Below are 17597 nucleotides of genomic sequence, written 5' to 3' on the forward strand. Positions count from 1 at the left end.
CCATGGTAATGCTGAACAACTTTAAAAATACAGAGAATATGGTTTGCAAAAATGACATCTTCAGAAGCACATTTATAAGTGATTTGGCTCCTTTTACCACCCCTATAATTTTTGTTTGGTTTAGTATGAAGATTAGCTAGGTTTTGGAAAAAACATGGTAGCATGATGTAGTTGTTAACAACATGGCCAGCTAAGTTCACTGTCAAAGGGTTCACTGGTATCCTGCCTTTGACCACTTATTTGCTGCATGACCTTCAAAGAGTCACCTGACTGACAAGGATAAGGGAGACAAAACAGAATGTCAAGGTTAAAATGGCACAATTAAGAATTGAGAAGGGATGGAAAACAAAAGGTAAGTTTGCTACTTCTTATATTTTTATAGCTCCGGTCAAAATATGTAATTTAAAGTTGATAGATATATCCATCTGCCTATTTTTAGCTTTATTACTATGAAGATAAACCCTAAGCTAATATTTGGCATTTGAGGAAAGAATATTGAGAGGAAGAAGAAATAGGTTAATTTATTATCTTTTTAAAGATTTTATTTATTTATTCATGAGAGACACAGAGAGAGAGCTAGAGAGACAGGCAGAAGGAGAAGCAGGCTCTCTGTGGGGAGCCCAATGTGGGACTAGATCCCAGGACCCTGGGATCATGACCTGAGCCAAAGGCAGATGCTCAACCGCTGAGTCACCCAGGTGCCCTGAGAAATAGGGAGAAAAAAATTTAATCATTATTCAGAACAGACTGTCTAAAGCAGGGGTCAACACATAAGAACCAATGGTGAAATCAGGCACACCATCTGTTTTGGTAGATAAAGTTTAATGAACACAGCTGCTTGTTTACATATTATCTATGGCTGTTTTTGTGCTATAACACTAAGTCAAGAAGCTGCCAGAGATAATCTGGAAAGCCTAGAATATTCACTGTCTTGCCTGTTGCAGAAAATGTTTGAGGATACCTGCTCTAATGCAATAGAATATTAAGTACAGTATATACAAGTATAAAGGTAACCTCTATTAAAAAATACAATTACTTCATATTATTTAAAAAATCACCAACATAGAAGTTGCTCAGAAAGAATGACAATGTGATTGACAGCCAGCTTTTCAATGGAAATTAAGTCAGAGAACAATGATATATTTTCACAGTAATAGAAGAAAATAATTATTCAAGTTTAGTTACCCTACTAGATTATCATTTGAGCCTGAGATTAAAATAAAGATATTATTCTGACAAAGATTTAAAAAGTATACCACTAACAGATCTTCAATAATACAATGTTAAAAAATGTATTTCAGAAGTAGGAAAATTATATCAGAAATACGGTCAGAAACAAAGAAAAATTGATGAACAAAGGAGCATGTGAGGAGATCTATGTAAACACTGTATAAAACAGTAATGAAACTGTCTAATTTGGAGATAAAATTAAACAGCAGAACTAAGATATTTGACACAAATGCATGAAAGATAAAATAGTGAATTGAGAGGCATGAAGTCTATGTGTTGTCAGGAAGACTTACTGAAATTAATTTATATTTTAAGAAAATGTTCACTTTAAAATTTAAGGGGTAATTGCCAAAAGAAATTCCAAAATAGCAGAGAAGGAAAATAGGAAAATCATTTGAAATGCAACTGACTAAAAGGTAGAAAGAGAGAAAACCAGTATCATAGAATTCACAATGTATCTGAATCTATGGGATATGGTTAAAAGAGAACACAAAGGAAAAACTATGTGTCTTACTGAGATGCATCATTAACTATGTAATCTAAAAAAAAAAGTGTAAATATGCAAAATAAGAGAAAAAAATTTATGCAAATGAATAAAAGAAACCTCATTTAAGATGCAGGACAGAAGGGGGAGCTCTCATGCTCTACCACTTGTCCTCAATTGCAAACTCCCAACAGGAGACCTACCTTGCATTTCCCACAGGAAGAAACCTACTTTATTGCTCTAGCAGGAGGAAGGAAGGATTTCTCTTTACCCAGTAACAAGTTCACACAGTAATTCAGTCAGTGAGAAGCCATCACCACCCTGAATTCTCACTTTCCTCTAATGAACTTGTATACAAAGCAGGCCCTCCCAAATTTCTCCCTTTCTCTGTAAAGTAACATCCCTCTCCTTTCATCTCTGGACTTGCCTATGGTTTGCCATAGCTTGGGTGTCCTGAATTGTAATTCTTCTGTTATTCCCCAGTAAACCCATTTCACTGGTAAAATAACTGACTTTTCTACTTCTAAAAGTTGAAGGTGAAACACCCTAAACTTGCAGATGTAATTTTAAGAGTCAAGAGATTACATTGTTTCACATTGCAAATAAAAATATATCATGAATGAAATGGTTATTAAAATGATATATATGATATATATGTTATATATACATTATATATATTATATATATATAGAGAGAGAGTTTGGGTGAAAATCTAAATGAATTAATACAGAAAAGACAGAGAAAGTTATCAAAATGCAAGAAGCTATCATATTTTTTCAGAGTTATTCCACAAAATCTTTGAAGAACAAAAGAGAAAAATCACATAGGTCATTTTCACAAATGCTTAAAAGGTATTTGATAAAATTCTACATCTATTCTTGGATTACAAAAATATACCTAAGTAAGAGGGATAGATCTTAATATATCATAAAGCATATCTACCTACATCTGCAAGTCAGCTTCCTGCTTAAGGGGAAGCACCAGAAGTAGTACTATTAATGTCAGGAATAGACAGCAGGTGCTATTTTTTTTTTTTTTATGTTGTACTGGAGATAGTGGCCATTCTAATTAGGTAAGAGAAAGAGAGTTATAAAAATTAAGAGCAAGTAAATGATCACTTTATGAAGATGATATAATCCTAAACCTGGAAAAATGGAAGAGAAATAATGGAGTAACTATTAAAAACGATGAGAATTTGATAATGTGCTTGAGGAAACTGATGATATACAAACATTCACAGTCTTTACATATGCCCACCATATTCATTTAGAAGGTTAAAGATCAGATATAATTTATAACATGAATAAAATAAAATATTCTGTTTGGGAGAAAAATCTAACAAAGTCAAAATACAAATGATAAAATGAAAATTTCTGCAAATCATTGTAGGCAAAGGGCTTGTTGCCCTAATGTACGAAGAGCTCCTACAAGTCAGTAACAAAAATACTAAGAGCCCCAAATAAATATGACCAAAAAACAGGTCCCAGAAAAGAAAATTCAGATGGCTGTGCTGACTGCTCTCACTTTAAATTAATGACAATGAACTCTGAATGGGCTTCCGATGCTGTCCAGGACTCATACCAGTTTCTTACTTCAGTTATTCATAGAAGATGAATTCATACCTTCTCCTCTATAATCAGACATTACCTTCTTTCCCATTCTTATTCTCCACTGCTACCCAAGTCCAAGCCATCCTGTCTCTCACTAGGATTATTCTAAGAGATTCCTAACTGGGAGCTGGAGCTATTCAATTATAGGAGTCATTAATAAACTGAGAAAACTTATATATATCCATGATTATTTATTCAAACTAACACTTATTCAAATATTTGTAGCATATGTATTCAAAAGGCAAATATTTACCTGAGCACCTACTATACACTAAGCAGTGTTCAAAGTCTGGGACATGGCAGAGAAGGAAACCGAGTCTCTGCATTCACAAAGCTTATATTTTAGATGGGAAGGCTGATATAGCTATATAAATATATGTCAGGTAGTGAATGTCAAAGAAGAAAAACCAAGCAAGGAGGAAGGAATAACCAGCTAATGTTTTTGAAGGGAGGTCAGAGAAGCTTTCCTTGCTCACCCTGACAGAAAGACATTTGAGCAGAGACCTATGAAGCTGAAGTATGGAGCAATGCGGATATCAAAGTGGGCAGCATGAATTTAAATACTAAATAAATTCTATGCACTAATAGTATGATTATAGTGCTTACAAAATCTTTAAACATTTGATAAGGCCCGAAAAACCTCTCCTTTATTACAAGGGTGCCAATGCTAAAAAAAAAAAAAAAAAAAAAAAAAAAGATCAGAACTAGTCCACATCTATTTTATACATAAAATACATTGGTTGTTGTTGGTATATGTGAGGACTATGAACTTTTGTCCATAATAGGGAGAGTTAAGCCAAAGACTGAATTTTTATACCATGCTTAGTTTAAAAATAAATACAAATAACCCTCCTTCCTTCACTCACCCTCTAAATTTTGGCTGTCTTTACTAAAAAACATCCTTTTAATTTAATCCTGAAAACAACATGGAGAATGACTTTCTTTCAAAACAAGTTTTCCCTTGAAGAGAAACACATGTCCAAAGTACAAACAACATTCCAGAGTCTTACTTAAGGCTACTTAATTTCTGCACAATGACGTCATACTTAGGCTACTGAACATGCTCCTGTATGTATCATTTCTTCTACAATTCTAAAATTTAGGCCTATTCATGGAAGCAGACCTATCATTCTATGCAACTTGGTGAGAGAAACAAGTACTTCCCAGGTCACAAATAATTTCTCAAAGTAACCAAAATCAATATTCCAACATATTTTTAAAAATTTGCTAGCCAATTTTAAAATCTGTTTATAAAGAAAAGACCTAAGAATAGCCAAGAAAATTTTGAAAAAAAAAAAAAAAGACTTATAAGTAAACCAGGCTACTGGGTATCCAAGGAAAATATAAAGCTTGCTTGCCTGGTTGATTGATTGATTATTTATTTATTTATTGGGTTTATTTGAATTCCAGTTAGTTAACATGCAGTGTAATATTAGTTTCAGGTATAGAATTTAGTGATCCATCACTTACATCTAACACTCAGTGCTCATCCTAACAAGTGCCCTTTTTAACACCCATCACCCATCTAGCCCATCTCCCACCCACCTCCTCTCTGATAACCATCAGTTTGTTCTCTATTATTAAGAGTCTGCTTCTTGGTATGTGTGTCTCGCTCTTTTCCCCCTATGATCATTTGTTTCTTAAATTCCACTTAGGAGTGAAATCATGTAGTATTTGTCTTTTTCTGATTGACTTACTGTGCTTAGTGTAATACTCTCTGCCTCCATCCGTGTCATTGCAAATCACAGGATTTTATTATTTTTTATGGATCAGTAATATTCTACTATATCTTTTTTGTCCATTCATCAGCTATAATAATTGAGAATGTTATACTGGATCATTGAAATAGAGGAAAAAAGAACCTAGGAACATCCCTGTGGTTACATGGTGACATTTCAAATTAGTAGAGAAAGGATGACCCAACTACTCAAAAGTAGTATTAGCACAATATACATACTGGAAAAAATAAAATAGGTAGCTCACCACCACATATCATACATGTATTAAAATAACCCTAGCTCAGTAACAGATAACCATCCTAAATTTCAATGATATAACCGAATACTCACTTCTTGCTCATGTAAAGCTCAACAGGTGGTGGGATGGGTTGAGGGGATCTTCTCCACGCAATCTCGCAAGGACTCTGGCTGACAGAAACTTCATCTTCAAAAGATGTCTTGCAAGGGAGCCCAGGATGTCAACATCCTGCTGGAAAACAAGGGAAGAAATGTGGAAGATGGCTTAGAACATTTTGTGGGGAGGTGATCATGTAATCATTTTACCCATATTCCATTGGCTAGCATTTGCCTAATTGCAAGGAGGCTGGCAAACTAAGTTAGGTATCAGCCATGTACCTGAGGGAAAGAAGAAACAGACGAAGTGAGCACTCAGCTAATATCTAGTACAGTACATCTTTCTGGTTACCAAGTATCCTACTATAAGTAGAGCATACTTCTTTACTCGCCAAGTGAGAAAACCCCAAATTCCATCCAGTTATTGTAACCAGCTTCAAGTCCAAACTCTGAGTGATAACATGGTTTTTTCCATCAGTTCTGGATATAGTTCCTTGATATTCAGTGATACTTGCACAAACAACACAAGTCATAGAAGTCTTCCTACTGCCACCTGGCCCAACATATTATAGTCAAGCAGGGATAAAATTTGTAATAAACTGTACCTAGTAAAGAAACATGTGGAAGGCACTGGTCTATAATAGTTATGATAAGCTTCCGGCAGGAATTTTGAGGTCCTTTTAACCTGGCAGTAAGAATATATCCTTGATTTCAACTTTGCTACCTGGGAGGAACTACTTATTCAATGTTCTTCATAGCTCTGGATCTACTCTTTAGCAGCTGTTTTGTCCATTAGCACATTTGAAATATAAATAATGGAGAATGACCCTCCTCAGAGACTTTTAAACTTTTGCAATCCATATTCCCCCTGAGCAAGTTTAGGAGCCCCCAAATACTTCTAATGACAGAACATCCAAAAGCTGCTAAAGAAAAGGCTTGTGATTTTTTTTTTTGCATTATAAATAAGCAGATGTTTGCTTTTGAGAGAAAGGTATCTCTTCAGCTACATATGCTAATAGCATCTCCCAAAGTTATTTCCTAAATATAATTCTCAAGGTTGACTTATTTTTTTGTCCTTTGCTCCTTATCTTAAAGAAATCTTGTTTAGGAGGAAATACCACAATTTTACTCAGATCTGTGCTGGAGCCAGAAGTCATAATGTGCATAATCTCTTATCACTTAGGACTAGAAGAAATGGTTTTTCCATCCTTTTTTGTTTTTTTTATACTTGCAAGGTAAAAAATTCTTGTCATATCCCATCTCTTCTTTTATTATCTTGATAAATGCAGGTAGTAAGAGTCAACACTCACTACCAACATTATATTTTCTAGCCTTTCCCTAGAGCTATGGGTCCAAGGACATGTGGTTCACAATCCAAGTATTTGCAAGTGAACTTTTTAAAACCTCTTTCATCACTGCATTACACAAATCTCATTTTATAATATTGGATATTAGTTTTCATCTTGATTGACTGCTGGACCAATGAATGCCATGTACTATGGATTTATTTTTACAGTATCATCCTCTTTCCATCACCAATTTCTGAATCAGAGTAATAACACCTCTAAAAAAAAATCCCTAATTTTCATTGGTTTAACATGATAGGTGTTTGTTATGATAACTTAAATCCAATTGGTTCAAGTGAAGGAATATGTAGATGACAATGATTCTCATGGTTATTTAGGTTCCCAGGCTGATGGTTACTCCTACATCTTAAGAAGATGGCTTGCTGGAAATTGACATCCAGCCAAGGGACACAAGAAGAGTGGATGATAGAGAGGATTTTATGAGCTAGACTTGGAAGTAGTTAACAGCATTTTCACCCACATTCCACTAAAAAATTCTTAGTCACAGAACCCCAATCTAACTTCAAGTGATGCTGAGAAATATAGATTGGTTGTGTATTAATTGAATTAAGTTTGCCAGTCTGTCAGAGTATATAGGGCAAGTTCCAAATAGATTAAAGGGTAGATATAACATAAACGTATAAAAAGTAGTAGAGGAAAAAAGAGAAGAACTATGTCAGGAACTTTAGAGAGTATGGGGGCTCCATGGGCCTACACTGGGCATTCAGGAGACAGATGGGGGACAGAGCAGAGATAAAGTTTTCATTGATGGTACACACCTGAAAGGAGACGTTAGTGCTGCAGGAGACACAAGTACCTACGAGGGCTCTTGTTCCCTACTGAAAAAAAGCCTGTCACTCTAGATCACTGTAAGGTCATCAAACACTGTCAAGTGGGCACATTTAAATTCTCATTGTGGCTTGGAAAAGGGTAAATGGAAACAAACAACTCACAAAAATCCAAAAACTATATCGCTGGGAAAGGTAAGGAAGCTATCCTGTCCTATGTGACAGATCTCCTAACTTGGGGAGGGGCAAGAAAGTCTTCCAAAGGAGATGTGCACCAAAGGTACAATGAAGAGTTCAGCTGCCACAAAGAACAGCAACAACATCACTGGATCCACCCATAGTCTCTTAAGTATGAAAATATACTTAGAGACTTAGAAACATCTTAGAAAAGAAGTTGAACATCAAGAACTCAAAGAACTCTCTCCATGAGTTCTTTTTTGAGGAATCTACAAGAGAATAAACCTCATTCAAGCAAAAAAATGACTGGGAAGACTTAAGCAATTCAGCTTTAATAGATACTTCATTGAAAATCTAAGATGGAAACTAAGGTGCAGACAAAGGAGAGAACAATGTTAGGTAACCTGCTCTTTATGTGTTCTATGTTCCAATAAAGTAAAAATAAAATAATGGAACTAAAAAATGGGAGGAGAATAAACTCAATGAAACGAGAGACGTAGAATGAACTCATTCAATGTAAAAAAGAATGAAAAAAAAAAAAAGGCTTAGGTGAAGGCTGCTTGGGTGGCTCAGTTGGCTGAGCATCCAACTCTTGGTTTCAGCTCAGGTCATGATCTCATGGGTTGTGGGATGTTGCCCAGCCTTGGGCTCCATGCTGTGGAGACTCTGCTTTAAGATTCTCTCCCTCTGCCCCTTCCCCCACTTGTGTGCTCTCTCTCTAATAAATAAAAAAACTTTTAAAAAATGTAATTTAGGTGAATGAGAATGTCATTAAAAAGTAAAAAAAATCAAGGACAATGGGCATCAAATATGGTAAAACCATTAGAACAGAAATATTAACTTTCCTACACACCAAATTTAAACTTTTTTTTTTTTTACAAAGACAGCATGGCAAATACAGTTTGAAGAGAAACAGTAAATATAATAAATGCAATAATTACAGCATAGATAATCCAACAGAATTGAAAGCAAACATATTCACTTTATCAACAAATGTGCAAGGGTCGAATCTGTCAGTTAAATGGAAAGATTTTCAATTTGGCTCATAAAGTTCTAACCATATACTCTATTCAAGAAACATACCTAAAACAGACTGATTCAGAAAGGCTAAAAATAAAGGGATGGTCAAATGTATCCCACGCAAATAGGAACACTAAAAAAGCAAGGATAGCAACACTGATGTCAGATCAAGTAGAAAGCAAACAATAGTAGGGAAAGATTTTCTAACTATGATTTCAAATTCATATGCAAAAATGAAATACAAAGGAAAAAACCAGAAGCATCTGACTATATATGGTAAGTGACAGAAAAACAGTGTGATAAAAGTTAATAAAACAAAATCAAGACAACTGACAAATTGGGAAAAAATATTTGTAACACACGTAACAGTTAAAGGTATAGTATATGCAATGTATAAGTAAACCTTAAAAATTATGGGGAAAAAGTAAAAAAACAAAAACAAAAACAAAAAACCACAATTCACCTGTGGAAAAATGGGCAAGACATGAAAAAATTCACAAAAATCCATATGAAAAAGGCACTTAAGAATTTTTAAAAAGTATTACACAATGCCCCTAATAAGAAAAGTGGATAGTAAAACTACCCCGAGGTAACATTTTTCACCTATCCAGTGTACAGAATTCAAAATATAGAACACCTTACTGTATTGGAAAGGTTGTGGGAAAACAGGACTCAGGTTGCTGGTGTTTAGCACAAGTTTCATGGTGGAAAATTTGGCATGTTTCAAGCAAAATTACATATGCACTTACCTTTTGGCTTAACATTCTTACTCTGGGAACTTATCCCCAAGGATATAACTTCAATAATATGATAACACATACTGTTGTTCATAGTTTCTTTGCAATATTTTTTGTAATTGTAAGATATGGAAAGTAATTTGTATGTCTAGACACAGGTGAATGGCTGAATAAATTGGCGGGTCTACCTAATGGGGTACTAGAAAGTTTTTTGTTGTTTGTTTTAAATGAGGAAAATCTTTATGGACAACTGTGCAGTGATTTCTGGGATATAGTTTTAAATGAAAAAGTGTTTTTTTTTTTTTTTTTTGTTTTTTTTTTTTTGAGAAACAGAGAGAGAGAGAACACAGTGAGGGTGAGGTGCTGAATGAGAGGGGGAAAGAGAATCTTAAGCAGGCTCCAAGCTCAGTGTGCAGCCTGATGCAGGGCTCCATTCCCATGATCCTGAGATCATGACCTGAGGTGAAATCAAAAGTCAGATGTTCAACCAATGGAGCCATCCATGTGCCTTGAAAAAAAAGTAAAGTTTATAAATATCATCTAAGAATGTTAATTTTTGCAGTAAGTGTGGGATATAAATATATATACATTTATCCATCTGTGCAAACAGAGACACAGAAAGCATATGCCAGGGACTAATGGGATGGATTATCTACAGGGGATGGGTGGGAATGAGATAAAAAAAAAGAAATAATTGAAAGCAGGATTTGCTGCCTCTCAAAGTATATCATTTTGTCCAGCTCTGCCTTATGGAATAATGTTCACATTTCACACACATAAAGAAAAAGATGTAAATAAAATTACCAAGGATGGAAGAAAAATGCTTTACATAACATATCAGAAATGTGAATTAAAGTGAATTTCAAATGAAGTACTACATGAAAGGAAGGCAGGGAAAATGTACTAACCCAAGGTCACTTTTTATTACTCTAAAAATTGATATATAATTCACATACCATAATATTCACCCTTTTAAAGTACATAATTTAGTGGATTTTTGTTTGTTCACCAACATTACCATCCAATTCCAGAACACATTCATCAATCCAAAAAAGAATGCCATCCATATCATTAGCAGTCACTCTTCCTCCCTTCCCTCATACTTAGCAATCACTGATTTACTAATCGGTCTCTATGGATTTACCTATTCTGGAGATTTCATATAAGTGAAATCATATTTTGTATTTGGCTTCTTTATTAACCTAATCTTTTCTAAGTTCGTTCTTGTCATACTACATATCAATACTTCATTCCTTTTTTGGCTGAATAATATTCCATTGCATGTATATATCATTATTGCTTGTCCAGTCACCAATTGATAGATATATGGTTTGTTTGTTATGTTTGGCTATTATGAATAATGCTACTATGAACATTCATGGTCAAGTTTCTTTTGGTATAGGTTTTTAATTCTTTTAGGGTCTACAGCTATTAGTAAAAATGCAGGTCATATGAGACTTTCATTATGCCTATGCTGGTACACTTGATGGTATCTTCCAAGTCTCTGGAGATCTGTTCGTTGTCATTCATGTTTTCTTTTCCCTGTTCCTAAGACTGGATAATCTCAACTGATCTATTTTTAGTTTCACCAAATCTTTCTTCTGACTGCTCCACTCTGCTGTTGACAACTTATGCTGAATTGCTCATATCAGTTATTGTACTTTTCTATTCCTAAATTTATGTCCCTTCTTTATAATTTCTATCTCATTATTGATATTCTCTAAATGGTGAGGCAGTTCTTTTATTCTTTAAACACGGTTTCCTTTCATTCTTTGCATATATTCTCAAAATAGCTTATTTAATGTCTTTGTTGAAAAAATCCAAAGTCTAGACCTCTTTGGGTAGTTTGCTTTTCTCCCCTCTGCATATAGGGCATACTTTATTTCTGTATATGCTTTATAGTGTTTTATTGAAAACTGGTCATTTTAGGTAATATAAGGGTACAAATCTAAAAATCAGATATTCCCATCTCCCTAGGACTTTTCTTGTTTAGTGGACTTTTTTGAACTTGTGAAATCTATATTCTTTGTTGTGTGTGGCCATTAAAGTTTCTGCTTCATTAGTTTAGTGGTATACTAATAACTAGACAGATATTTCCTTAAATGCCTGGAATTAATACTTCTCTACTTTGCTAAGAGATTTTGTGTGTGTCTGTGCTGGGGCACACCTTCAACACTTAGTCAAGAAATTGACAATTCCACCTGAGCCTTCATTTCCTGCTTGAGCAAAACCTCTAGGTCAGCTACAAGTGAGAGCTTAGGGCTTTCTCAGCTCTTTCCTGAACATACACACAGCACTATACATGCACATGACTTGATTGATTTCAAGAAATATATGAGAATTTATCAAAGTCCCTAAAGATACTGAATTCTCCAGATTTCCTTTTAAGCTTTTTGACAAATTTGTTTTCCTCACCTGTTAATCACTGCCTCGTACAAATGTGATGTTAAACAATTACCTCTGATTGTTTTTGAAAAGTGTATCAGGAAAAAGGCTTTCACACTGAGCAAGTTCTTAGTCAAGACAGACTTCCAAGTAGGGTCTTCCAGGGAACTACCACACTGGTCAAATAACAATTCTCAGTGAATGTATTGTTAAAGAAGCTCCAACCCTGTTGTTTCTTCCAGTGGCTGCCAGGCTGCTGGTTTTCACTGTAATTGTGGGCTGTTGGTTTTCAAAACTATCATGGATCTGAGGAGTGAAAGATGCAAATACCAGAAGTTAAAATATCACAAACATTACTGTTCCTATCAAGATTTATCCACTTTTTTCTTGAAAAATATTCCTTGGATTGCAATAAATCTGTGGTTGATTCAGATAATAGTTTTCTTACTTTTTATGGGGAAAATAATTTCTGTGTATCTTTACTCCACCATTTTTGCAGACATCATCCTAGGTCTTAGTTTTGAGACCATATACCCTTAAGCCAAACAAAAAAGAACTCTAAACATATACTGAATTTTGGCTAGTAGACTTGTATTTTTGCAGAGGTATCAGTTAGCAACCGTGAAACTAAGTTCCTCGATTGAGGAAATGAGTATACTGTGGATAATGGGAACCATCTTTCTCACTGGGAGATGGCAAAAAGACACAAGACAGCCTGAGTAGGCTCCCATTAGCCAAATTAAGGACAATTTGAGCATCAAAATAATGGATTCCTACTTCTGTAGTCACGGGAATCAGATTTGCTATTCTACATTAAGTAACTTGAACACTGGATAAAATAAAACATATTTTCAGACAGGTTTTTCAGACAATGGGCAAAAAGAAATACGGCAATAGTGATACCTGAGAGAGTGAAAACCAGTTGAGTGCTTTAGCTCATTGCATGAAGTTTCCAAACTATACTACGTGGGGAAGGAATCCCAGGTAACTCAGTGGCCTTCCTGAAAAGACATAGTTTAGGGTTTACATAAGCTACTGTGACTAGAATTTGTGAGGAAAAATACAAGAGAGTATGAGATGAACAGAAAGAAGTACTCTGGAGATCTTTGGAAGGATCCCCTCAAGTCTATGGCATAAGACTGGGCAATGTGTATGAAGAATATACCAAGGCCAGGGAAAATTTCACTAGAAAGGAGTTTGTGAAGCAACTTACACTGGGCCAGGTATAGTTTGTGTTCTCACCTCACCAGATATAACAAAGTTTTGCTAGTAGAGAAAGTATTAAGCAGGGTGCTTAGAATGTTAATGCCTCTGGAGCCAAATGAGCTGTAGGCCAAGCTTTCTCAATATTAGCACTGCTGACATTTTGGGCTTGATAATTCTTTGTTGTATATAATGCAGAATGTTTAGTAGCATCCCTGGCCTATATCCACTAGATGTGACACAAAATATCTGCAGACAGTGCCAAATGTTCCCTAAGGGTAAAACTGCCCCACATGGTGAATCATTGCAGACAAAAGCTTTAAAACAGCTACTAATATTCTGTATGTTCAAGGAAGTAAGAAAAATCTGAACATGATAAGAAGACATATGGAATGTTACAATAAAAACAACAGCAAAGAGAGAAGGGAAAAAAGAGATGAGGAAGAGGAAGATGAGGAGGAGGGGTAAGAGGATGAGGGCTGAGGATAAAGCAAATGTGGTAAAATGTTATTATTTGGGAAACCAGGGTGAAGGATATTGTATGGTAAACAACGTGGCTTTGCCCAAAGAGAACTGCCTTTGCCTTTAGCTTCTTGGAGGCAATCTATGTAATATCTATAGAAGTACATTTGTTTAGGGCAGCAGCTAGCTACACTAAAATAGACAACCATGTAACCCAGGATGGGGATTTGGGGTCATGTGGTATCAGTCATCTGGAACAATTACTGAGGCAATCAACTGATGACACTTATGTACTGCAGCCACAACAAAGAATCTGCACACCAAAGCTTCAGTGAGCTTCTTAGATGGGCAATACTCTATGCACATTGATGCCAGGATGGTAATACATCCTAGGGACAACCTAGCTTTGTTAGAATCCTCACAGATATGGTTCTATGTATCTCTTCCTTTGACAGTTTCTAATTTGTGCCTTTACCCTGTAATAAAAAATAACTTTCAGTAGGTTTCAGTGTGTGTGTGTGTGTATGTGTGTATAAACAGGCTTCAGTAAGTTCTGGGAGTTTTTCTAGCAAATATTTGAACCTGAGGATGGTTGGGGAACCCCCCTCCCATTAACCCCCCCACAACCTGCAATTGTTGTCAGAGGTAAGTATGGTCTTGTGTGGGCTCTTTCCTCTAACTCTGTAGCTGGACCCTAACTCCTTGTGGTAGGCTAAGAAGTCTTGGCCAGACTTAGTAGTCTGGAGGACAGCTCTCAGCCTTTCAGTATGGCTAAATCTGGGTAGCCTTGGAGACCTATTTCTTTCATTTTTCCTGCAAAATTTTCATAATTAAAATTTCAACTGAAATTAATTTCAATTTTGCATAATTGACATGTCAATATAAAAATTTAAACAAATAGAAAAAAACAAATTTTGCATTCAGCACAGAGAAAACAATTTTTTCTGTACAATCTCTTGAATTCCATTGCTTTAGTTACCTAAATTCTTAAGCTCTTAATAGAGCTTAAAAAAATTATAGAAATGACTCTCCAGAGCTTATCAATTCCTGCTAAGCAGGGGGCTTTCCCTATTAACAGTAACAAGGAATTTAGTTATCTTTATTTAGTTAACCAAGAACCTTTAATTTCTTCCAGAGAAGCAGAAGTGAAACATTTGAAAGGATTTCTAAAATTCCATTTTCCTTTGAAATAACAGTACTCCATAGAGTAGTTTCTTCCTCAGTGAGTCACTTCATCATTACACTTAGTTATCTGGAAATGCTTCTTTAATCATACCTCCTTTAGAGTTTGTCCTTATGAATTCTAATCCATGATTCCACAAAATATGTTTACATTAAAGTTCATGGTCAAGCAACTACATATTATATACATTCTTGATTTAAGCAAATATTTCTATGCAGTGAGATATAAAACAAATTTTTGGTTGTGTTACTACATTTAAACACATATGCTGCCTAAAAAACTGAGATTCAGAAATCAAAAACTGCCCTAGAAACTATTTTAAAACAGTCAAAAAGTAGATCACAAATAATTACAAGTATAATAAAAATATTTGTATAATTTATTATCTTTATACCCATAATAAAAGTTACTATCTTAGTTTTGCTAAGGACAACTTTTAGGAAAGGTGATCTCTTTTAAATAACTACAATTTCCTCATATTTTCCATTATTATTTTAAATATATCTTCTCAAAATTTATTTTCAAGGCAAGACACAGAGCTAAACCTGCAAAATACTCTTCATGAATAAGCACAAATGAAAAAGTCTGAGATAGCTATAATCTTGAAATTCTTTCAGAGGGAATAATGTGAGTATATTATTAAAAATCAATTTAAGTATGTACATGATGTATGGTAGGCTTATATAAACAGAACTTTAATAATGGGCTGGTTCACAGAGGTACTAATCAATCATCAAATGTAATTTTTTTCCCCTGAAACACAGCAATTTTAGATTGCTGTTCTTTTCTCCTCCTGCTTGCTTCCCATGAAGGATGAAGAGGCAGCTGTGATTGCTGTTTTGAACTTTCAAATCCTCTTTGCGCGCTCCTATTAAACAGATTCTTGAGTTGAGGTTCATTTTGCTGAAAACCTAGAAGGAAAAAGCAAAAATAGTGAGGAATAACCAGATACCTAAACAGCATACAACAGAGTGTTCATTTTCTCACATCAGTATTTAAGGAAGGAATTTAGTTTTACTTCAATGGAATACATCACAGTTTAAAATCTAAGTCCAATGGTAAACAGTATGAAATTGAAATATACATATGAACAGGCAATTCTGGGACACGTGCTTTCTAATCTTTTATTTTTTCTAATGTTTTAAACGGATGTTTACTGTATGTCTCCTAATATATGTTGTGCTGTCTCAGTTACATTGGCAGTAAGGAAGGAAAGAAAGTAGACAACATGGAAGGCCAAAACCCATCCCCCAACAAAACAACCCTCCCCCCCAAACCCCAAACCGAAAAGGGCATCTTATATTTTCAAAGGAATATCATTTGTTTGTGATTACTGTATAGGGAGCAGATGTAGCCAGAAAATTCACATGGATTTACTAAGATACTGGATTTAACAATGTTGATGGGAGGGATGTTTTTAAAGGGCTATTAATTGATTCTATTCCCTTATACTACTGAACATAAGATTATTATACAATAAATAAAATTAATCATAAAATAAATTACTGAATTTGCTCAAATATAAGACAAGGTTCTTCTCAAAGCATATAATTATAACACCAGATTAAGAGGTGGCAAGTTGTTTCACAGCCTCTTATAAGATACTTACACTACATTAGTTTGAACAACAAATAGTGTGTGTGGGAGACATAGCAGTCAGAAAACACAAATCAGTGCATGTTTATAGAATCAGGGGGGAAAAAAGGGAGACAAATATATAATACGGATTTTTTTTTTTTTAAAGTACTCCTAGGAAGGTGTAATTTCTCCTCCACGAGTTAGGTATCATTTACTGTCAAAAACCTCCTAAAGATTTTCTTAAGAAGCAAATGTCATAATGTTATACAAACAAATGCACACAGTTTGGGTTCACATTTCTAAAATATTATTGTACAAAGAATTCAAAACATCCCAAATCTTGTACAAATCACATGTGGTCTAAAAATCTGATAGTAATACTAAGAGTGGCTCTAGTAATGAAGAACAGAGAATTTAAATGTTAAATGAAACTTTAATAAAAAATGAGATTTAAATAAGACAGTATTCTAAACTAATATATATTTTATATAACTATGTAAAAAAATTTATATGTGTAAACAAACTGATAAACTGAATAGCATAAATATATAAGCTATGCAAAAAACAGGAAACCTTGCAGCTTGGGTCTCCTCCCAGGGAAACTATGGCAATGTCTGGACTTTACAGTTATCCTGCTGATGAATCTAAGGTCACTGAGGCACACTGCCATTTGTTTGCCAAATCTCATTTTCTTTTCATGTTAGGGGCACATGCATGATGCACTCCCCATCCTGATTATAGTTAAATGAGGCCATGTAACTGAGTCACAGCCAACAGCATATGAACATAAGGCCTAACCATAGAAACCTCATGCTTGATCCTTTAATTCTCTCTCTGCTCCCAGTGAACACAGAGAGGTCCTGGAGGCACAAGAAGGAAAAGGGCTGCCAGCAGCACACAGGTGGTGATGAATGAGAAATGAATCACCACAATTTGGTAGTTACTTGTGATAGCCAGCAGTCTACTACAAATTGTAACCAAAGCGGTACTCAGATGGAGGATACACCCAGTAAAAGAGCATGCATATTTGGCAGTGGCTTCGTAATTCAGTGGTAGCTGATAAGGAAATGGGATACCCAAGGTTAAAAAGTGCATATGCTTCCTAAGCTAATGAAGTGGGTAAAACTGTGGCCACTGAGAACTTGGGAAGCAGGCTACAGGCCTAAGGAGTTTGCAGCACCAGGGTAAGTGGGTGGAACAAATAAAAAAATTAGCACACTGCTGGCTCTTTGGCCACAGACTACAGAAGAGGGAAAGAACTGGCCAGCTCACAGCAGAAACTAAAGGGAACAGAGTGTCCAGATATTTGGGAACTTAGGGTT

The 17597-nt window shown here is 35.1% G+C and overlaps 2 protein-coding genes across 2 annotated transcripts in view; both read right to left on the bottom strand.

Moving 5' to 3' along the window:
* The window catches only part of LOC129494628 (uncharacterized), a gene marked incomplete at its 5' end in the record, with an annotated part of 613327 nt that overhangs the window by 516624 nt on the left and 79106 nt on the right, over window positions 1-17597 (bottom strand).
* The window catches only part of SRFBP1 (serum response factor binding protein 1), a 66978-nt gene continuing 59758 nt past the window's right edge, over window positions 10378-17597 (bottom strand). The window contains 1 exon segment of the mRNA XM_055302164.1: window positions 10378-15608. Within this exon segment, the coding sequence (XP_055158139.1) occupies window positions 15424-15608 (185 nt within the window). The 3' untranslated portion in view covers window positions 10378-15423.

This window comes from Nyctereutes procyonoides, unplaced genomic scaffold (assembly GCF_905146905.1).
Source record: "Nyctereutes procyonoides isolate TBG_1078 unplaced genomic scaffold, NYPRO_anot_genome, whole genome shotgun sequence".
Taxonomy (NCBI): domain Eukaryota; kingdom Metazoa; phylum Chordata; class Mammalia; order Carnivora; family Canidae; genus Nyctereutes; species Nyctereutes procyonoides.